Source organism: Nelumbo nucifera, chromosome 7, assembly GCF_055504915.1.
Source record: "Nelumbo nucifera cultivar China Antique chromosome 7, China Antique-T2T, whole genome shotgun sequence".
Taxonomy (NCBI): domain Eukaryota; kingdom Viridiplantae; phylum Streptophyta; class Magnoliopsida; order Proteales; family Nelumbonaceae; genus Nelumbo; species Nelumbo nucifera.
In genome coordinates this window covers 38,644,404-38,668,732 of record NC_142655.1, presented here as the reverse complement: position 1 = coordinate 38,668,732, position 24,329 = coordinate 38,644,404, and the positions used below count along the sequence as shown (strand labels likewise).

The 24,329-nt window shown below is 45.5% G+C and overlaps 1 protein-coding gene across 1 annotated transcript in view; it reads left to right on the top strand.

Moving 5' to 3' along the window:
- The window catches only part of LOC104587870 (GTP-binding protein-like protein), an 83,149-nt gene extending 59,488 nt beyond the window's left edge, over positions 1-23,661 (top strand). Inside the window, exon 11 of the mRNA XM_088891366.1 lies at positions 23,596-23,661. Coding sequence (XP_088747492.1) covers positions 23,596-23,601 — 6 coding nt within the window. The 3' untranslated portion in view covers positions 23,602-23,661. The remainder of the gene's footprint in view (positions 1-23,595) is intronic.
- The last annotated feature ends 668 nt before the right edge of the window (positions 23,662-24,329 follow it).

The following is a 24,329-nucleotide window of genomic DNA, read 5'->3' as shown; positions in this document are numbered from 1 at the left end:
TGCCGATAACCGATTTTAATTGTTGAGATTTTGTTTTGCAAAATATATAAAGATATATATTTTGCAGAGAGTGCAACACTGTTCTTTGCAGTCGAAGGAGAGGTTCTCCATTGTCGAGCAGTGTTTGATCATTATGGGCTGAGAGGTTAAGTGTAAGACCATTGATGATAATACTTGATGGGCTAATCTTACATATGTCCACAGTCCTTGGGTGTTACAAGGTGGTTTGGCCCAATGACCACTTAAGGTAAGTGTTGGGCCCATAGATCCCATAAGATGGGTTTCAAGGGGTGCACTGTCCATAACAGTGTCTTCGGTCAGGCCTTGTAACAAAGGCTGGGCTGAACCCATGTGGCTGATGTGTAGATCAATATTTGGGTCCCACGCCATACAAGGAAGCCCAACTGGGTAGCAGTTTGGAAGGCTAAGTGAGTACATAACCTTAAATGAGCCTTAAGCCCATTTCGAACTGGGCTGATTTGATCAGTCAATTAAATGGGGCGAATTTTGAGATGGATCAACTAATAGGATTAGGCCAAGACCCTATCTACTTAAAGAGTCCAAGATTAGGAGATGGCTTATCTGATTTGCAGATAAGATAAAGGTTCTCCCTTATCACTTAAAGGGACTTCTAATCCAAATATAATTTTGATCAACAGCTTCTAATCCTATTAGGAGTTGATTCCTTTAAATCTATAAAAGGAGGAGGGGGCGACAACCTTTAGACATGCAACCTAAGACTCTTGTCTTCAGAGCTGAAATCACAGAAGATATTTCTGCAACCTCTGCAAAATCTCTCTTGCCGCCTCCTTCCTGTCGCCGCCATTACCTCCAGTTCGATCTCCAGTTCTTGGGAGAAATCAAGATCTGATCTTGATACCAATATTTTGGAAAAAGATTGATTGAAGCTGTATTTATAAGCCATTCAGTTGATTCTTGCGAAGGGTCAAGTTCTTTTGAAGAACATTGCTGATTCTGCTCCATCCTGCACTGCGCCATTTTCAGTGGGAGCAGTCTTTGGATTCTTACTTGGGCGTGAACACCTCCATTGAGAGATACTAATTCTCCGTATCAGGTACATCCTCCCTCCTACTCCTTTTGGTTTAGATCTGGTTTGGTTCATGGTTCAAGATTGATCATTGAAAATATGTTTTTCTAAAGTAGGGAATTCGATTCCTTACAAAGATGAGAGAATTTTTTTTGAAATTCGCCCAGTCCATTCCACAAGACTTAGGCATCCATGTGATGGATATCCCATCCATTCAGAAAAACGATAAAAGATAAAATATGTATGTTGTAGGTGGGGACTGGGGAGCTAACTTAACCTGAAAGATGATAGATGGCTTGAGAGGGAGGAAGAAGAAAGGAGAATTATAGGAAGATTCAACGGAAGCTGTGGAAGGTTGGGGGCACGGTTTGCTAGGGTCTAGTATTTAATGCATGAGATGTTTAAGCCTCCTCTATTTATAGAAAATAGTCCTCAAGAATAGAATAGGAAATCACGTAACAAGAAAGGGAATTAGCGGGAAGGTCTGTTATTCGGTTACAACCCCCCTTCTAAGAGCCTTTCATGCCCTAGATGTTTGCTTGAAACATTAAGGGAATCGTGTTTTGCATTGTGATAATAGTTTAGTGTGTCTCACCATTGTTGTGACTACATGTACTACCGGGTTACAATCTCTTGTCGCTAGCGCATTACATTCACTACAGGCTTGGGAAACCAATCCCAGGTAGTGCCTTCAAGGCTAACACCTAGGTTGATTGAGCGCTAGATCCCTCACAATGCACCACAACGCAGGGATCGTTGAGACACCATATGGGTAGATTCACTTTAAGCCCTATGGTGTTGTAGATTGCCTATAATGCGCTACAACGTAGGGGTCATGGAGAACTTATGGGCAGGTCCATCTCTTTGATTCCTATGCTGCCATAGATCTCACATAGCATAGAATCCTACAGAGACAACGGAGAAACCATACAAGCAAATCCACTTTAAGCCTTATGCGGCTGTAAATCCTCCACAATGCACCAAAATGCATGGGTCGCAGAGAAACCATATGGGCAGATCCATCTATTTGAGTGTTCCTATGCGGCCGTAGGTGTCACACAACGCAAAATTCTACAGAGACCACAAAGACACCATGAGGGCAAATCCACCTTTTAATAAATGAGCTCCATGTTGCTATTGGTCTAACACAATGCAGAATCCTATAGAGACCACGAAGACACTCTGAGGGCAGATCCATCTTCAAATGAGCTCCATGTGATCGTAGGTCTCACATGGTGCAGAGTCTTGTAGAAACCACAAAGACATCATAGGGGTAGATTAGACCTGTTCATGCTGGCTCCACCTAGTCTGTATTAAATCGGGCTTGAACAAAATTTTAAGCCCGTGGGCTTGGGCTCGGGCTTTAAAAACTGGGCCTGATTATTTTTTGAGTCGGGCTCGGGCTTCCCAAATAAGCCTGGCCCGAGCCTGAGCCCAACCGGATAATATTAAATATATAACAGAAATATAATATATGTTAATAATACATTATATATATATATGTATATATATATATTATGAGAATAAAATTAATAGAAAAAAGTATCATATATATTAAATGTATAAAATATTTATAATATATAATATATTATTAATATTATATAATTAATATATATTATAAAATACCTATCAATGTCAGGCTTCGGGCTCAGGCCCGGGCTTTAGGCTTTATATAGGGCTAGGCTCGGGCTCAAGATCTAGGCTTGATGGATGGGCTCGGGCATAGTATTTTTTGTTTATAAAGAGGCAAAGCCTGGCCCGACCCATGAACAGGTCTAGGGTAGATCCATTTCCTAGTAATTGGCCAGATGGGAGGAGAAACGACTATGAAAGAAATATCCATACTCTCCTATAGGCCCTTGATCCAAAACCTCACCAAGGACCTAGAGGTAACATATGAGCACCGAAACAGGGCCAAGAATAGATGAGCTAATACACTTTCCACTCAGTCTAAGATTCATAAAGTGAAGAACCCATCACCATAATCATTAGAATGCAAGATCATCCCTCGATAGACAAGCTAGTCCACTGGATAGAGATAAAGGATCAGGTGTGGGAGGGTGACTGGAGGTTACCCATAATATAAAAGTTACAAAATCCAACCTCCATGACATGAGACAAGGTGTTGCTGCCATGCTAGTTAGTGCACGAGGTACTTTACCACAAGAAGATGGATGGGGTGAGGGCCTGATATCTAGGACCCAAGGAAGCAGTGATGGTGTTAAGGGAAACTCATGAGGCCTACTGTGGGGATATCACCACCACTCTCTATAGAAGGTTTCAATGCCTAGATTATCATTCGCCTGAAATGAAAAATGATGCAGCTAAGCTACAACATGATTGCGAAAGATGTATCCTAGAGTCGAACAGGAAGGAGTGCCTCGCAGTGGGTGAGGTATATTGGAGAGAAGTATACATCGCATATCTAAAACATGGCACAGTGCCCATAGAAACCATACTAAAGAAAAGACTCCTGTCCAAAATCAAGAGGTTTTATTTGCAAGAGGGGTTGCTATATAGGAAGTTATACACAAGACAACCTCGGTGATGCATCACAGGGGATAAAATAGAGAAGGTCCTAGAGGCAGCCACCCGCCACTCACCAAGGACATTTGGCCCTATACAACCATATCCTGCACCTAGGCCTTTACTGGTCGACCATGTTGGATTCACCAACCAGCTAATGAATTCCACTCAATAGTAGCACCTTGGATTGTAGAGAAAATAAATCCCCCATCTAGGGGATACTTCATCATAGTATTCACAAACTATTTCACCAAGTGGGCTGAGGCGATTCCCCTTTGGAGTGTAGTTGTAGAAAATGTGGCAAACTTCATTAGGCAATGCATCGTTCATCACTTTGGCGTTCCTATAAGGATCTTGAGAGATAATGGACTGTCAATCAAGAACCAGGAGGTCTGTGATTTGTTAGGCGAATATGGAGCAAGACTAAGAACATCCACTACCTATTATCCACAAGGAAACGGGCAGGTAGAGGCAACCAATAAGACTCTATTAAAGATGTTAGTAAAAAGGGTGCTGATGGAGGGTGATTTGGCCCGACCTCGTAGCATGGGGACACGTGTGCGTGACCTGGCTCAATGAACAGCTCAACCTGACAGCACAACCACGACTCGACGGGAGAGACACGTCGAGTCCAACGCTATCCACTCAGCAGGTTAAGCGACTCGCCGAGGACTAACACCCGGCTAACCTTGACTTTCACCAAGTGTGGGAGGTCCTGAGCTCCTCCTAGGGCCCGAGCTCCCCTTGAGGCCCGAGCTCTTCCTAAGGGGCTCTGAGCTCTCCCTCCCTAAGAAGGGAGCACCCTGGTTTTCGGCTAAGTATCCCGAGGGAGACGCACCTCGGGATAGCACCGCCACCAATGCAGGCACCTCGGCACCTCGGTGCCAAGACAAACCTGCCCCAGGTAGTCTGGTGCACAGTAGCTCAGCAGGCTATGGGGAGGCATGCTTGACATTTGTATTTGTCGGACCCAATGGCATGGCTTTGATCTCTTGCCAGGCGGCGTTCCGCCTGCCATGCGGCATTCTGTTTGCTGTCTCTAAAAAGCATGGCACGTCAGTCAAGTCCGTACCTGGCAATAGTACTCTATAGCAGCAACCTGCGCCTGCCACAAGCCCTGGTAGTAACGGCTAAGGTAGTGGCGGTTATGCCAGGTATGATCGAGCTCCAACATAAAAGAACTCCAACTCTCATGAAGCAAAGGTATTGAAGCTTAAGCACTTTCAGCACTCTTACTCTCGGTTATTTCCTTGAGATTTCTCTAGTTCTAACTTAGCCATCGGAGCGTTCCCACTGGGAAAACCCCCCGGGAACCCTTCACCTTCTCCTTCCTCTCAGGTGCCGTCCGTTCTAGTCAGAAGCCAAGTCACAGCCAGTTAGGAGTGCCCAGATTGTGCAACATCATTTGGCGTCGTCTGTGGCAAACGCTTCCAAAAGCCTCCCTCCGATCTCTGCAAAACCTCTCTCTCTTTTACTCACCAACACCACCAACATCCATGGCTTCTTCTAGCAACTCCGAATGCCGGAACACCCCAGAGGAGCAACTCCAACTGCCCACCGTTTGCATCAGGTAGTTCATTGTCCCCCTCTCTGCGGATGGGATTCCTAGCCTAAACACGCTTGCAACGGTGGCACCCGTATTTGTTCCGCCGCCCCTTGCAGTCGGGACGACCTTCGCCGAACCCGCCATTCTCCCTCCGGTGGCCGGCCAAGGCCAACTTGAAGACTTGATGCAGTGCATGCGGGCCATGCAGGCCCAGATGCAGCAGTTTCAACAACTCCAGTCTCACCAGCAGCAAGTGCTACACGTAAGGAGCAGAATAAAGAAGTCCCCAATTCCAGCAGACAGGCAAAGCAGCCGCAGAGGCAACCGCCAGATGAGAGGCCAGTCCAGGGAACCATCCACGTAATCGTCGGAGGATCGATTGTCGTGGGCTGCACTTCGGCAACAGCTCGGTCATCAACCCGCGAAGCTGTCAGATAAGAACTAAACCCCCCAAAGCGGCCAAGGGTGGAGGGGCCGACCTTCTTCACTGAAGACGATGCGCGAGGGGTCCACTACCCCTATGACGACGATGCGCGAGGGGTCCACTTCGAAGTCAAGTGCGTCCTTGTAGACTCGGGCAGTTCGGTGGATATCCTTTTCAAGGTAGCCTTCGATCAGCTTCAGCTCCCAGGAAGCAACCTGAAGCCTGCAAGCACTCCACTGGTGGGATTTAGCGGTGAGGAGGTCAGGCCTTTGGGGAAAGTCATTGTGCCAGTGGAAGTCGGTACCTGGCCCAATGTGGTAAAGCTCAATTACGAGTTCTTGGTGGTCGCGATCCCCTCTCCATACAACGCGATAGTAGGACGACCCATCACCCACGCCCTACGAGCGGTAGTCTCCACCTACCACCTGGCGATGAAGTTCCCTACAGACTTTGGAGTCGGAGTGGCTTGAGGCGATCAGCTCGAATCCCACAAGTGCTACGTGGCCGCCCTCAAAGGAAAGGCCAAGGTAGCTGAACGACCTCGAGCTAGGACGGCCTACGGAGCAACTTGCGGAGCGAGCTACGCCTACCGAGGAGACCATCCCCATCTCGGCTTCGACAGATGATCCAGCTCGGGTACTTCAGATCGGCGCTTCTATCGAGGAGCCCCTAAGGTCTCAACTGGTAAGATTCTTGCTAAAAAACTTAGACGTTTTTGCATGGTCAGCGGCATAAATGCCCGGTACAGACCCCAACATTATCACTCACAAACTTAATACTGATCCTGTAGTTAGGCCCGTTAGATAGAAGAAACGCAACCTAGTCCCGGAGCGATGAAGGGCAGTTGACGAGGAGGTCGGGAAGGGATGTCCATTACCCGAGTTGGGTGGCCAACCCCGTTTTGGTGAAAAAGGCTAACGGTAAGTGGCACATGTGCGTTGACTATATTGACCTGAGCCGAGCTTGCCCAAAGGATTGCTTCCCACTTCCCAGGATCGACCGTCTAGTTGACGCGACCTTGGGGCACGAGTTGTTGAGCTTCTTGGACGCCTATTCAGGCTATAACCAAATCAGAATGGACCCAACTGATGAGGAGAAAACCGCTTTCATAACCGAGTTCGGCCTGTACTGCTACAAGGTCATGCCCTTCGGGCTGAAGAACGCTGGGGCTACTTTTCAAAGACTTGTAAATAAATTGTTTGAGCCACTTGTTGGCACAAAAGTAGAGTGTTATGTAGACGACATGGTCGTCAAAACCCAATTTTCACATGAACTAATACAAGATTTACACTCAGTCTTTGAAACCTTGCATAGATTTAATATGAAGTTAAATCCGAATAAGTGCGTCTTTGGCATCACCTCGGGTAAATTCCTAGGGTTCATCATTAACCGGCAAGGCATTGAGGCCAACCCGGACAAAATCAAGGCCATCCTAGAAATGAGACCACCCCGAAAGTTAAAGGAGGTTCAGAAGCTGAACGACCGGTTGGCTGCCTTAAGTCGCTTCTTGTCCAAGTCAGCAGACTGCTGTCTGCCTTTCTTTAAGGACATAAAAAGCAAAGGCTTTGAATGGACCAAAGAGTGCCAGCTCGCGTTCGACGAATTCAAAAGGCACCTCGCCAGCATCCCAGTCTTAACCCGACCCGAAGTGGGTGATGTTTTAGAGCTATACCTCTCGGCAAGTGACGAGGTGGTCAGCTCGGTACTAATAAGAGAAGTAGATCGGGTCCAACGACCCGCCTATTATGTTAGTAAAGTGTTGCAGGGAGAAGAGACGAGGTACCCGAAGATAGAAAAGTTAGCCTATGCACTGGTTATAGCAGCCCGAAAGCTCCGCCCATACTTCCAAGCTCACACCATCACTGTCCTTACCAATAAACCTCTGAGGCAAGTTTTGCTCAAACCCGAGGTCTCGGGAGGGTTGACAAAGCGGGCCATCGAGCTCAACGAGTACAAACTCCAGTATAAACCGCGAACTGCTATCAAGGCCCAAGCCTTGGCAGATTTCATCGCAGAATGCACCTTTAGCTTTGAAGTCTCCAGGCCGGTAGAACACGAGGCCCCTAGTACGGGAGAGCTCGGAGTACCTAAGCTGGTTGAACTCGAGCGCCGTGAAGTAGCAACCAGCGCGACATCTCTCCTAGTTAGGCCAAGCCCGAACTGGTATGAAGAACCCTGGATCCTTCACGTTGATGGCTCGTCAAATCGGCAGGGCAGTGGAGCTGGGATCATTCTGTATGGACCAAGCGGTGTGAAACTGGAGTACGCGCAACACTTTGAGTTCATGGCGTCCAACAATGAAGCAGAATACGAGGCGCTGCTAGCCGAGCTGGACCTCGCAAGGGAAGTGAAAGCCAAGCACATCATCGTCTGCAATGACTCCTAGCTCGTGGTAAATCAGGTTCTGGGTGAGTACGAAGCTCGCGAACCAACTATGGTAGCATACCTACCCAAAGTAAGAGAGATCAGAGAACGCTTAGGCTGATGCCCTGTCGCGGTTAGCTAGCATGGGAGATAACAGCATGAGGACTGTGTATATAGAAAACTTACCTTGGCCTAGCATTCTTAGGGGGGCAGAGGAGGTCGCTCTCATCATTCAAACAGAGCCAAGCTGGATTGATCTGTTCACGAGCTTTCTGCTACATGGGGCCCTCCCCACAGATCGTAATGCTGCCACGAGGGTAGAGTGCCAGGAGGCCAAATATGTCATGATAAACGGACGGCTGTACCGAAGATCCTTCACGCTCCCCTACCTGCGCTGCCTACGACCCTCGGAAGCCGAGCTCGTCTTCCGCGACACTCATGAAGGCCTATGCGGTGGACACTTGGGGGGGCAGGGCCCTCTCTCAGAAAGCACTACGGCAGGGGTATTACTGGCCAACCATGAAAGAAGATACGACCGAGCTTGTCAAAAAATGCAAGAAGTGCCAGAAGCACGCTAACATCCACCACCGGCCTGCCGCCGACCTGAAATACCTCACTAGCCCATGGCCATTTGCACAATGGGGGATTGACCTACTCAGGCCATTCCCGCCAGCAACAGGACAGAGAAGGTTCCTAGTGGTGGTAGTGGACTATTTCACAAAGTGGGTCGAAGCTGAACCTCTCACAACAATCATGACTCAGAACGTGCAAAACTTCTTTTGGAAGAACATAGTGTGTCATTTTGGATTACCTAGGGTACTGATCTCCGACAATGGTAAGCAGTTCGAAGACATCAAGTTCCAAAACTAGTGCCAAGACATGGGAATTCAGTAGAACTTCACCTCGGTGGCGCACCCTCAGGCAAATGGCTAGACGGAAGTTACGAACAGGGCTATCCTTCGAGGACTGAAAGCGCGCCTGGACCGAGCTAAGGGACTGTGGACGGACGAGTTGCCCAGTGTACTTTGGGCCTACCGTACCACGAAAAGGACTGCCATGGGAGAAACTCCCTTTAACCTTACATACAGCACCGAAGCAGTCATCCCGGCTGATATTGAAGTCTCCTCGCTGAGATTAGAAGCATATGAAGACAGAGCAAACGAAGACGAGCTACGTACCAACCTCGACCTGCTAGACGAAGTACAGGACCTCACATACATCAGGACCATGGTCTATCAACAAAAGATAGCTCGGTACTATAATGCCAAGGTCAAAAAGCGAACTCTTCGCATTGGCGACCAGGTTCTCTGCAAGGTTATGGTGCCTGAGCCTGGCGTTGGCAAGCTCGGTCCGAACTGGGAAGGACCCTACCGAGTAAAGCGAGTACTCGGGGAAGGAACATACGAACTCGAAACCCTAGAAGGGAAACAAGTACCTCGGGCGTGGAATATCGTCAACCTAAGACAATATTACCCGTAAACCACCGAACTGAGTGAACCATGAGTCACTCCCTTCTACCCTTAGGGCCAATTCGCCGAACTAGCGACAACCTCGGCAACATGAGGTCCAGTCACCCCCTCTGTAGGGGCAGACTCCAAGAAAACGATTCGGAGTGACCACGACACTCCCTCCAGCCTAAGGGTCAACGCGCTAGGTTAACTGAAGACCTCGACGCTATGCATGACTCTACCGCCTTGGCAGTGTAGGCTTAGCATGCCAAAGACCAAGGGCGTCTCGAGAACGGTCTTTCCGGCTCCTAGCTTACCTCGGTATACACTACTAGAGGTAAACACCAACATAAATGGCCAAGCAGGCAGGTCGGGAATGCGCCTTACTATGTCTACCTCGGCTAAAATCTGATGATCACCCCTACTAAGTGCAGGAAGACGGTTCGGGGTGACAGCGGTAAAGGGTCGCTCATCTCAAGAACTAAATTCACTAATTGAACAGCTCGGATAAGACAAACACTCCGGCAGTATCAACCTTACTCTGGGCCTCTTCGGGGGCCTCCTCAGGGGTGTTGGCCAGGTCGGTAGTATCAACCTCCTCGTTGCCGCCCTCATCATTGGAGTCTGGGTCATCTGCGGCCTGGAGGGCCATGTCATCTATGATATTCCAAGTGGTGAAGGCACTTATGTCGAGGTCGGGGTACGCGCGCCTCATCCACCACCTGTCGAGCTTAAATCCCCTACGGTAGGCCTACGACATTACGTCGTCAAACCTAGACGACTTGATATAGTCAATGACGGCCTAGGTCTTCGCCTCCCCGAGAGCTTCGTCGAAGATCTCAGTGTTCTCCTTGATGTCGGCTTTGAGGTACTCCACCTCGTGCTCCAAGGCCCCCTTGACTTCCTTAAGTCCCTGCACCTCGAGCTGCGAAGCCTTCTGACCCGCCTTGAGACTCTCCACCTCGAGCTTCAGAACTTCCTGACCTGCTCTGAGCCTGTTCACCTCAGCCTTTAGCCTATCAATCTCGTGGGCCAGCTCCTCCTTCTCTAACAGCAGGGCTTCGATAAAGCTCTTCTGGATGGTAGCGTCACTCTCCAACTGGTGAATCTTGCCTTGAGCGGCCCTTAGCTCAGTATGAGCCGTGCGAGATGACTCCTCAGCAGCCAAAGCACGCCTCAGGTGTTTGTCGGACTGAAAGGTCAATGCGTGCACAACAGTGTTCACCTGGCAGACGGAGATTGGTCAGTACTAAAGAAAGAAGAAAGAAAGAAGGAGAAAGAGGTGGCTCTTAGAGTGTGAACTCACCACCATGGCGTGGGTTGCAGCGCGGGCCCCGAGCTGACCGGGGGAGAGTTCGGCCCAATCTACAACCTCCGCAACGATAATAGCCCTCCTACTTCTTTCAAGGCTGATATCGGGATTCAGGATGCTCTCTTCCTCCTCCTGAGTCCTCGAGTTGGATGCCGCCGTGTCTGCGGCACGATGAGCCGATCCTTCGAAAGCCTCGACAGCAGCCCCAGCAGGATTTGGGACTTCAGCGGCAACCCCGTCTAGCTCAGCGATCGACTCTGTCGCTGTTTCAGGCCCCTGAGGTGGTAAGTTCCCCTCCAAGTCTATCACTGGAGGGGCATTAGGGAGCTCGGGCCCCGAAACGAGAGCCTGTGGGGGCTCGGGCCCCGAAGAGGAGACCTGCGGAAGGTCGGGTTCAGGGTTGGGGTCCTTGGGGGTTCCACGCGCGCCTTCTTGGCAGTCTGCTTCTTCCTCTTCTTCATCTGGTGGAGGAGCCTCGAACCGATAATCCTCTCTTCCTCCATGGGACCTGCAACAGAGCCCAGCGTCAGTAAGCTCAAAGACACTAGGCTGATTAAGCAAAAAACTAAAGTAGAAATCGACCTACCCGGGCTCAAACTGGCCTGAATGAGCTTCCCCTCGGAAATGTAGTCCCTGTGATCGAACCCGGCCTGAGCCCATGAGTGAAAGGTCTCTCATGTCTTCTGGTTAAGAGCAATGCTGGGAGCTTGAGTGGCCACCCTCCAGTTGGTAAGGAAAGGCCACTCCGTGCTGCTCCGGACTACGAAGTAGTCTCGCTTCCAGGCTGGGACCTTGCTTGGGAATTTATGTAGCATTTTGAAGCCCGAGCAAGGAGACAGATAGTAGGTCTGCCCATTCTCGGGGGGAGCGCTAGAGGCACTCTTTTTATTAACAAGATGGAACAAAGGATATCTGCGTCCAAGGGGAAGTTACGTTCGAAACAAAGGGAGATGGTCCCGACCAAGTTCCGAATAGAATTAGGGTGGAGTTGGTCCAGCGTGATGCTGAAGCGCCTAAACACCTTGGGAATAAGGTGGTGGAGAGGGAGACGAAGCCCGCCAACAAGTTTCTCCCTAAAGATCACGATCTCATCTAGACCGTGCTCCCAAGGGAAGTTGCCGGTGGGAAGACTATACGAATACTCCTGAGGTAAGTTGAATTGCCGGATGAGGTGCTGAAGCCTTTCCCGCGTCATAACAGATGGACCGAACTGATCCGGCACCCGACCTCGACGAGAGGTAGACACTAGTTTACCCAAGGTTACCCGTGCCCCGTGGGAAGGCCGGGCGACGACAGGGTCACCCTGACCCGAGGTACCCACCTCGGGTTCGTCTAAGAGACTATCCCCGCTAGACATGGAATAGAATGAACTGAAAAAAGGAGAAAGGGAAGCTCGGGGACTCACCGGGAAAAAATGCAACCGAACTAGAAGACCCGAGCTGACGACTCCAGACGCGAGCTCAAGGTAGACGAAAGATACTTAATGGTGAAAGAAAATGACCAGGGTCCCCCGCTATTTATAGCTGCTGGGCCCAGGCACCAACGGCCACGATCGAAGCGATCTAATGGTCCTCAAGAAAACCGACTGCGAGATTCTCAATGCGAAATCAGTTTAGCGCGTTTTTTGGCGTCCGCGAAGTCCAGATCGTGTCACTTCCGTGTGTATGTTGTACGCAACCCAGGTTTTTCCTTCCGAATGAACCAGGCACCAGACCGGTCTAGCCAAACGAGTTGCCCGATAGGGTGGCATGAGTACCGAGCCAAATCCACCCGACGCACCGTGAACTCCCCGCGCTAAGTCACCATCCCCAGCACGGGGAGTGGGGGGCAATTTATGGAGGGTGATTTGGCCCAACCTCGTAGCACGGGGACATGTGTGCGTGACCTGGCTCAATGAATAGCTCTGCCTGACAGCACAACCATGACTCGACGGGAGAGACGCGCCAAGTCCAACGCTATCCACTCGGCGAGTTAAGTGACTCACTGAGGACTAACACCTGGCTAACCTTGACTTTCACCAAGTGTGGGAGGTCCCGAGCTCCCCTTGAGGCCCGAGCTCTTCCTAAGGGGCTCTGAGCTCTCCCTCCCTAAGAAGGGAGCACCCCGGTTTTTGGCTAAGTATCCCGAGGGAGAAGCACCTCGGTACAGCACCGCCTCCAACGTAGGCACCTCGGTGACAAGACAAACCTGCCCCAGGTAGTTTGGTGCACAGTAGCTCGGTAGGCTATGGGGAGGCCTACCTGACATCCGTATCTGTTGGACCCAGTGGCAGGGCTCTGATCCCTTGCCAGGCGGCGTTCTGTTTGTCATCTCTGAAAAGCATGGCACGTCAGTCAAGTCCATACCTGGCAATAGTACTCTATAGCAGCAACCTGCGCCTGCCACACCTGCCCTAGCAGTAACGACTAAGGCAGTGGCGGTTATGCCAGGTATGACCGAGCTTTGACATAAAAGAACTCCAACTCTCATGAAGCAAAGGTATTGAAGCTTAAACACTTTCAACACTCTTACTCTCGGTTCTTTCCTTGAGATTTCTCCAGTTCTAACTTAGCCATCAGAACGTTCCCACCAGGAAACCCCCTGGGAACCCTTCACCTTCTCCTTCCTCTCAGGTGCCGTCCGTTCCAGTCAGAAGCCAAGTCACAGCCAGTTAGGAGTGCCCAGATTGTGCAGCATCAGTGGCCGAGAACCAAAAAGATTGGGCCAATAAACTCTCTAGTATGCTTTGGGCATACCATACGTTGATCATAAACTCAAGCAATCCCTTACTCATTAGTATATGGACAAAAAGTAGTTTTGCCTGTAGAAATACAAATAGTGTCTGATAGGGTGGCCTATGTAATGGGCAAATGGTTCAAGATGGATGAGATGGATCAAATGATTCGCGATAGGTTGGAGGTAATGGACGAAGTATGAGAAAGGTGTTTGCCAAAACAAATCAAATATAAACAGCTCATGGTCTCCAACTTCAACAAAATGGTAAAGCCAAGGAGATTCAAAGAGGGTGACAAAGTACTCATGACAGCTATGTACGTCAGACAGGGGAAATCTGCCAAGAAGTTTGCACCCAATTTGGTTGGACCCTACATCGTGAAAGAAGACCAACCCATGGGATATATGTGTTATGGGACCCCTAGACGAATGAAAGAGATGAAACGATGAATAGGCACTAGTTAAAGTTGTACAATGAATGATCGTGTAGTAATTAGTGATTGGCAAAAACCTTTACATGCATTGTCATTTGTTACAAAAATTCAACAAAAATTTCTTTCCTTTGCATATACACACTATTGTCTATTGTTTATGACTAAGAAAATCTCTTGTTGGTTACATGTTCTTTGCATGAACACACTATTCAATAAAATGATAATTTTCTTTGCATATTACATTGTTATTTGCTGCTTGTATAAATCTGTTTTCGCTTACATACTATTTACAAATATTGTGTTTACCGCACAAAATCCTGGCAGCCCTAGACACTAATCTCATAAGACCCTAACAACCCAAGGTGATCACTTCAAACAACCCTTGCAACCCCAGGTGCTAGTCTGACATGACCCTAGAAACCTCATGCGATCATCTTAAACGACCTAGAAAATCCCAGGTGCTAGTCTCAAAGGACCCTAGCAATCCTAGGTGATCATCTCAAATAGCCTTGGTAACCCCAGGTGGTAATTTTACAAGACCCTGGCAACCCGAGGTGTTACTATAAAGCCCTGGAAACCCCAGTCACTACTTTCATAAGTCCCTAGCAACCCTAGGTGTCTATTGAAGGAAGGGGAAATCCATCATATGGATGACCGAATCATGCTGGATGGTAGGGTGAAATTTCAAAAAATTATTTTACCCTTCAAAGAATCGTATTCCCTATTTTAGAAAAATCATATTTTTCAAGGATCATTCTTGCACTAAAACAGGACCAGATCTGAAACCAAAAGAAAGGAAGAAGAATACCTGATACGGATTCCACACGTGTAGTTCCCAAAGTGGGTGTTCACGCCCAAAGAGGGTACTAAAACCAGCTTGCACTGAAGATGGCATAGCTTAGGTTGAAGCTGGTTCAGCAACACAGTCCTTCAACAAGAACTGTAATCCAACAACTTAGATTGAGCAAGGGAGGTGAGCACAAAATTATTCTGATTTTTCCTGCAAAATCAGAAGTGAGAACTGATCTCTATCAGTCCAAGAACTAGAGAACGAACTAGGTTTGTATGGCAGCAAGAGTAGAAGGAGAGAGAGAGCTGAGAGCAGTGTTATCTGTGAAGGGATGGGAGATCTATCAAATGGATGGCCGAACCATGCAGGGTGGCTGGGCAAAATTTCAAAAAATCTTTCTCCCATTCGGGAACCGTATTCCCTAATTTAGAAAAACTGCATTTTTCAAGGTTCATTCTTCAAACAAACCGGACCAGATCTAAAACCAAAAGAGGGAGAGGGATATACCTGATACAAAATATAAGTAACTCCCAACGTAAGTGTTCAGGCCCAAAGAGGTCACAAAAACCCACCTCCATTGAAGATGACACAGCTTATGTGAGGCAGGATCAACAAGGAGGTTTTTCAGCAAGAACCCTAATTCTTCAGCAAGAATCACGCAAGGGGTTGTGAGAACCAGTTTAGATTGTTTCTTCTAGCAAAAAACAATATCAAGATTGAATCTTGAATAATTCCAAAATGGTAATCGAACTGGGTAGGGGCTGCAAGATCTGAGGGAGAAAACTACAGAAGAAGAATTGTGTTAACTGAGGAATTGACCCTCTTATTTATAACCTTCTTTGGATAGGCTTCCTAATCCAATTAGGAAAGAATTTCTTGATCCAAATATGATATTTGAATCTAGACTCTTAAGTGGATAAGACAAATCTTATCCTCTTGCTGATCCTAATCAGATTATAAACCTAATTCGCCCCATTTAATTAAATCACTTAAGCCCAATTGAAAATGGGCTTTAGGCCCATTAAGTATGGGCTCTATAACAAGGCTTGGCTGAATTCACTGCTGAAGACAGTGAACCCCTGAGCCCATTAGTACGGGCTCTTAGTAGGCCCAACATTTACACTAAATGGTCCCTGGGTCTAACCACCTTATGAAGGCCCAAAGACTATAGACTTATGTGAGATTTGTTAGACAATTATGCCCTTAGATCCAATCAGATTGATGTACTTATTGACATTTATTGTAAATGAATAAAGTGCATAAGTGATTCATGTTATTTTAGTGTGTTTCTGTGTAATACCCTTAAACTGGACACTTATGAGACTCATGTTAGTTTAGAATCTTCATAGTCGTTGGATAGATCTGGGGAGATTTATCTTGCCAAGGTTGACATTGATGTGCCGCCAAGTGGGTTGGGGTGGCTTGTCTCAGCTGCTAGGGTGAGACCTGAGGTACATGTAGTGTGGTTTTTTTTGAAACCCTGAACCGGACCAAATTCCAGTATTTCCCTAGACATTGGAGACAGAAGGGCAAAACTAGAATGTTACACCATACCCCTGGACTCGATTATGGTACTGCAATAGGTGTCGGATTGGGTTGCCTTTGATATGTCAATCTGTGAGATCCTTAGCGGGGGTCAAAACTTGGGTATGTTGGGGCTGTCCGAGAATTCACCTGAGTCGGTGTTCATAGTGACAAGATCAGCCCCTTTGTCGACAAGGTGAATGATCAGGGAATGCACTCTCTCTGATGGAAACCTAAACTGCCGGTATTTCTTGGGCCTTCATAAAGTGGCTGAGAGGTTAAGTGTAAGACCATTGAGGGTAATACCCGATGGGCTAATCTTGCATCTGCCTACAGTCCTTGGGCCCTCATAAGGTGGATGGACTCATGGTCCATTTAGCTTAAGTGTTGGGCCCATTAAGTGCCCATACTGATGGACTCAGGGGTTCACTGTGTTCAATAGTGAATTCGGCCAAGCCTTGTAATAGAGGTTAGGCTGAACCCATGTGGCTGATGTATAGATCAATGCTAGGGTCCCACACCATATAAAGAGAGCCAAGTTAGCCAGCATTTAAAGGGAAAGTGAGCTATGTGACTAAATGGTCCTAAAGCCCATTTCGAACTGGGCTTAAGTCAGTTAATTAAAAGGGGGCAATATTTGATTATAACCTGATCAGGATTAGCTAAAGGATAAGATATGTCTTATCCATTTAAGAGTCCAGATCCAAATATCAGATTCAGATCCAAAGAAGTCTATAAATAGGGGGCGAGTTCACCGGTTTCATATACTCAACAAGCAGCAGAATTCTCCTCTAGTTATTGCCGCCCATACCCAATTTGATTTCCACTTTTGGATGTGATCAAGAATAGTTCTTGATATTGTTTCTTGCTAGAAGAAACAATCTAAAGTCATTCTAACCAGCCCCTTGCATGATTCTTGTTGAAGAATTAGGGGTTCTTGCTGAAGAACTACTTTGCTAATCCTGCCTCACCATAAGCTGTGTCATCTTCAGTGGAGGCAGGTTTTGGTCACCTCTTTGGGTGTGAACACCTACGTTGGGAGTTACTGTTATTCCATACCAAGTATTTCCCTACTTGCTTCCTTTTGATTTTGGATCTGGACAGGTTTGTTTTAAGAATGAACATTGAAAAATGCAGTTTTTCTAAATTAGGGAATACGATTCCCGGATGGGAGAAAGAAATTTTTTTGATGGATCTCCCATTCCTTCAGTGGTATCAGAGCCATGGTTTAATTCATGAACCAAATAAGACCTGATTTGAACCTGTGCAAATGGGCAGAATCGGTTCTACTTGATTTGTGTAGATTGATGTTTTTTTTGAGAATTCGGTTCTTAGTAATGGGGCGTATGACCTGAAAATTAATTTTTTATTATTTTGATTTAATCATGGAATGGTTCTATGATTATTTCGTGGATTTGTGGGTTGTATGTGTGATGGAGATCGAAATCTTTAGTGGTGCCAAGATTTGTGCACCTTGCTTTTTTCCTATTCTATTATTTTGGTCTATAAATAATTTTTTTTTTTTTTATTTTTAGACAAAATGTATAGGATTTGATTTGATGTAATTAATAGAAAATTTGGGTTTTCTATTTTTTTACATTGGAAGAAGTGTTGTTTCGCATGGAGGAGAAGAAGACATTTTGCCGGTTTCCAAATACTGAATTTGCTACCTGCGATTAACCTTTGTTTTACAGGTTTGAAGATTGTCCAAGAACATTACACTACAACCCTCTGATTTATTTTCTTGCTGATCTTGATTGTCTTTTTCAGCTGTAATTAGTTTTCAGATCATGTTCTTGAAATTGCATATTGTTTTGGACACCAAACCCTAGGCCGAATTTGACCTAGGTTTGGTCCAATCTGATTGGGCCGAACCCATGGTTCGATGGGATTAGTTTTCTGACCTAAATTAGGTTATGGATCAGGGGTTTGATGGCCCATCACAAGATGCAATTCGGCCCACCATTGTAAAACCTAGTTTTGGTGAATTAAAACTGCTTTAGCCCATTTTCAGCGTAATTGCTACATGGGCCGAACTGCTTTTTGTAGTTCCGTCCATATACCTAGATAGTGTTATTTGATAATATTATGGGCTTTAATGGCTAGATAATGTTTTAATTTTAATTAATTAGTGTTTTACAATGTATGTGATTGATTGGATCAATTGTCATGCATGTGTGTATGTGATGTGTGATGTGCTACGTACATGGGCCATAAGCACTTGGCCCATGTTAATTCGATAGTGGCTCTTTCGCACACCATGGTTGAATGCACATCATTGCCATGATGCCCTTAAGATCATTGGATGATCTCCCATGGGTCTTACATCAGCTTCCTCCCCAAGAAGAACCGTGCGGAACCCTAGCCCATTTAGGGCCCATCTAAATCTGACTTTGAGAAAGCCAATGGGAGCCACTTTGGTTTGACCTAAAAAAGAACTAGGGCGTAATTACTTGTTCCCCCTAGCAAAATACAAGTGCATGTGATAAGGAGATTCATATGATGAACTCTCTAAAGGCCTTCCATCATTAGCATGAAAATGGGTTTATCAGTAACGAGGAGATGCACCATAAAATTGGGTTATCCATTTGCTGGTGAGTCTGTTGAATTGTTTCATAAGATGATAGGTGCGTCATAGACCGATGTGGGAGGGGCCTATCCTAAAATGGAAGAGTCTCTCATGGTAGTTTGGCGTTCACGAATATGATGGGTAAGCACTTATTGGACAGAAAAGTTTAACCTAAAATGGTAATGAACTTTGTCTGGCTGAGGTCAAAGGGAAAGCTCATAAAATGAGTGGATATGATTCTTCATAGAAGGTGGTGGGGTTATGCAACTGAAACAGTTGGCTCCATGCACTGTATGTGATTTCCCACATTTCCAGCGACATAATCGTGTCTCTGTCACTGAGATAGGAGGGAAATCTCAGAGATGAACAAATGAAAATGGAACATAGATTAAAAGTCATTTCTATGTGATTAACATGAATTAATTTAGGTTGTGGACTAATAATTTGCTTTGCCTTTATCAGAAATGGCAAACGTACAGTTCGTCAAATTGTTGGACGACAACAAGCTTAAGGGCCCAAACTATGCTAACTGGTTCCGTAACTTTATTGGACAAGGTTGCTAAAAACCCTGCTCCGGATCATTCGGGTGATAGGGCTTCTGAGGCTCGTAGGAGAGAGTATCAAGAATGGGAAGAGAAAAATTATCTTGCCCAGTGTTATATCATTGCCTCCTTAGACAATTCGATACAGAGACAATTCGATCAGATCGAAGTGTCCAAGGATATCTTGGATAGTTTGAGGACCGTGTATGAAGAGCAGAATCGTTTTAGTCAACAGAAGGTCTTAAAGTTGTTTATGATTGCAAAAATGATTGAGAGCCAATAGGTTCATGACCATCGTCTAAAGATGATGGGTTATATCAATGAACTGGAGGTTCTAGGATTAAGGCTTGATCATGACACTAAAATTGGTGTCATCCTAAATTCCTTGCCTCCCTCCTTCAATCAATTCATCATGAACTACAGCATGAACAAGATAAATGTTAGCCTTCAGGAACATAACAATATGTTGCGGAGGGCTGAAAAACAGATAAAGAAGGATAAGCCGATAGCCATGCGGATGCCTGTCACTTTTGCAAATTTACCTGCCACTGTAAGAGGAATTGTACTTAATACTTGGAGACCAAGAAATAAGGTAATTTTGAACCTTTTGTCATAGAGACTGTTAGACAGTTGTATGCCCTTAGCTCCAATCAGAATGATGTACATTATGAATTTATTATAAATGAATAAAGTACTTATTTGATTCATGTTCCTGTGGTGTGTTTCTGTGTAATACCCTTAAACTGGACACTTATGAGACTCGTGTTAGTTTAGAATGTTCATAGCCGTTGGATAAGTCTGGGGAGATTTATCCTGCCAAGGCTGACACTGGTATGCTACCAAATGTTGGGGTGGCTTGTCTCAGCCACTAGGGTGAGACCCAAGGCACATGCAGTGTAGGATTAATTGAATCTTTGAACCGGACCAGATTTCCAGTATTGCCTTGGACCTTGGAGATTGATGGGCAAAACTAGAAAGTTACACCTGACCCCTAGACTCGATTATGATACTACACTAGGTGTTGGATTGAGCTGTTTTTGAAATGCCAATCAGTGAGATCCTTAGCGGGGCTCAAAACCTGGGTATGTTGGGACAGTCTGAGAAATCATCTGAGTGGGTGATCATAGTGACAGGATCAGCCCCTTTGTCGAACAAAGGTAATGATCGGGGATGCACTCTCTCTGATGGAAACCGAGACTGCTGGCAACCGATTTCAATCGTTGAAATTTGTTTTGCAAAATATATTTTATATGAGATATAAAAGTATATATATTACGGTTTCTAAAAGTTTGCAAAAAGGTTTTAATTCCCGGGATCCATGTGAGTAGAGAGTGCAGTACTGTTCCTTGCAGCCGAGGGAGAGGTCCCCTCTTATCGGGCAGTGTTTGATCATTATGGGCTGAGAGGTTAAGTGTAAGACCATTGAGGGTAATACCTGATGGGCTAATCTTGCATCTGCCCCCAGTCCCTGGGTGTTACAAGGTTGCTTGGCCCATGGACCATTTAGGGTAAGTGTTGGGCCCATAGAGCTCATGTGATGGGTTTCAGGGGGTGCACTGTCCATAACAGTGTATTCGGCCAGGACTTGTGACAAAGGTTGGGCTGAACCCATGTGGCTGATGTGTAGATCAATGTTTGGGTCCCACGCCATACAAGGAAGCTCAACTGGGCAGCAGTTTGGAAAGTGAGCACTTAATCTTATTGGGCCTAAAGCCCATTTCAACTTGGGCTGATTTGATCAGTTAAATGTGGGGTGAAATCTGAGATTGGATTAGCAGATAGGATTGGGTCTTAACCCTATCTACTCAGAGAGTCCAGATCTGAATGTGATTCAGATTTGGAAAACTCCTAATAGGATTAGGAGGGGGCTGATCTAATCTATAGATAAGATAAGGGTTTACCCTTATCACTTAAAGGGAATTTTGATCCAAATACGATTTGGATGAGCAACTCCTAATGGGATTAGGAGTTTATCCCTTTAAGCTTATAAAAGGAGAAGGGGGCGGCAACCTTTAGAATATAATTCACATTCACATCCTCTTCAGAGCTGAAATCACAAAAGAAAGAATTCAACACCTCTGCGAAAATTCTTTCTTGCCGCCTCCTTCCTGCCGCCACCATATCTTCCAGTTCGATCTCCTATTCTCAGTGGGAGTGATCAAGATTGGATCTTGATATCAGTCCTTTGTGAAAGGGCTGATTAGAAGAAGTGCTCACGTGCCATCCAGCTGATACTTGCGAAGGATCTTGTTCTTTTGAAGAACGCTGCTGATTCTGCTCCATCCTGCACCGCGCCATGTTCAGTGGGTGCAGTTTTTGGTTCCTTCCTTGGGCGTGAACACTCCATTGGGAGATACTATTTCTCTGTATCAGGTATATCCCTCTCCTACTGCTTTTGTTCAGATCTGGTCCGGTTCTTGGTTCAAGATTGATCATTGAAAAATATGATTTTTCTAAAATAGGGAATACGATTCCCATAGGATGGAGAGAAATTTTTGAAATTTGCCCATTTATTCTACAAGATTCGGGTGTCCATATGATTGATATCTCATCCCATCAGAGACCAATTTGTTGGTCACTTCTGTTTCCTGGTGTATTGACTCCAGGGCTTCTACTCATGCATGTAACATAGTGTAGGGGTTCAAGACAAGCATAAGGCTGAGTGATGGGGAAGTGACTCTTTACTTGTAGACTTCTGCAACACTTGCAGCTACAACCATAGGAACTATAGAATTAGTTTTCAGAGAATGAATCATTGTACTTAGAGATTGTCTTTATGTCCCTAAACTTTGAAGAAATTTGATTTTAGTTCCAAAATTGTGCATGGATCGTTATTTTATTTTGTTCAATAATGTGATTACTATTAAACGGAATAACAAATTCCTCGCATATGGAGAACTTGAGAATGGTCTCTATGTTCTTCATCCTTCTCTGGAAACAAACTTAACCGAAGCTACGTTGGAAATAATCCCCAAGAAAACATGTGAAATAGTTAATCCCATGTGCCTGTGGCATTACCGGCTTGGCCACATTAACATAGATCGTGTCACAAGGTTGGTAAAGGATGGTCCTTTAGATTTTCTAAGTATAGAAGATCTTCCAACCTGTGAACCTTGCCTATAGGGTAAGATGACAAAACGACCATTTATAGGTAAGCCTGAAAGATCTACAGACACGCTTAACCTAATACATGCTGATGTATGTGGTCCCCTGAATGTTAGGACACGTAACCAATACGTTTATTTCTTAACATTTACCGATGATTATTCACGGTATGGTTACGTGTACCTAATGAGGCATAAGTTTGAATTCTTTGAAATGTTCAAAGAGTTCTGGCAAGAGGTCGAGAAACAGTTGGGGAGGTAGATCAAAAACTTTGATCAGATCGAGGAGGTTAATATCTCTCCGATGAATTCATAGACTACCTAAGGAACAATGGGATTATTTCACAGTTAGCTCCTCCTGCTACACCACAATTAAATGGTGTGTTAGAGAGGAGGAACCGGACTTTATTGGATATGGTCCAATCACTTATTGTACACTCGGAACTGCCTGCATCCTTTTGGGGGTACACACAAGAGGCTGCGATATATGTCTGAACCGGGTTCCAACCAAATCCGTTCCTAAGATTTCGTATGAGCAATGGACCGGTAAGTGATAACTCTGCATTTTGATGCCTTAAGGGCATCAATTCAAGCGTATTTTTGGCCTTAGAATAGTCAAGATGTGTCATTTTCCTAGTTAAATGCAATGTTGCTAAGAGTCTCTGTACAAATTCTAGGGAAAACTGGGAACTTTTCAGGGCTGAAATGCAGATTTTGGGAAGCTAGTGTGAAGTCTAGTTGTGAGAGGGGGTGTTTTTAGCATTCTAACCCTAGGAGCCACCTAACATCTAATCTTCACCATTCAACATTTAGCCATTAAATTTCAGCCTTATATAATATTGGGTGCCCTCTCCATTTCTTCCTAGCCTTAGGATCATCATAGAACCATCCTGACCCTTCATTCTAAACCCTAAGGCACCCATATTTTTGCTAAAACCCAGCTGCCACCCTCATCTTTCTCTAATTCCAGTTATATCCACCATTCTTTATAAAAAAGACCCCAGAGGCCCTGGAGAAGGGGTCGGTCAATTCACCCAGTTACAATGCTAAGGTTTCTTGAGGAGTTCACGGGTTGTAGAAGGGGAGGATGCCCAGTTCTTGTCAGGAGGGTTTCTGCAAGCTATCCAACCAATCTGCAACTACCGCTACTGGATCTGATCAACCAGTCTTTTATTTTTTTCATTTTCTTGTATTTTATTTTTATTTATGCATTCTATTAGATTTAATTCTTGTTCGTTTCTCTGTTTTGCAGATCTGAATTCGTTCGGTTCAAGGCTAAGGTGTCTCAAGGGGTTTGAGGGTTGTAGAAAGGACGGACACACGATTATTGTCAGGAGGGGTTTCTGCAAGCTATCTGGCCAATCTGCAACTACCGCCACCAGATCCGGATTCTGCATCATTTATTTATTTATTTCTTTTATTTCCTTTGTTGATTCCCATACTTTATTAAATTCTGATTTTTATTTATTGTTTTATTTAAATTCGAAACATTTAATTTCAGCAATAAAAGATTTTATTTTCGTAGTTTCTGCCATTTCCGATTGTGTTCTCTTGTCCGGATCTAAGTATATATTAATTTTTCGCTTGCTTCCCTGTGGATATGACCCGTTCTCACCCATTTACTACATTAGTAGTTGTTTGAGAAACGGTAAAAATTATAAATGTTTAAACTGGTGTTCCGGGGTGTTTAACGACGCGCTTCCGGCGACACCAAGTTTTTGGTGCTGCTGCCGGGGAAGCAACGGAGAAAAAAAAATATTTATTTTATCCAGATCTGTTTCATTATTTTTTATTTTTGTTTTATTACTTGATCAATTATCTCAGTTTAATTCTTATTTCTCTTTGATTTTGCTGGACGGAATTGCAAAAGGTGTGGTACTGGAGCGTTGCGGGAGTGCGGGAGAGAAGATAAGAGAAGAGAAATTGGATTGCGTTTCAGGTGTAGTCGTCCCATTTTACTTTTAATTTTTTTAGTTTTTTATTTTT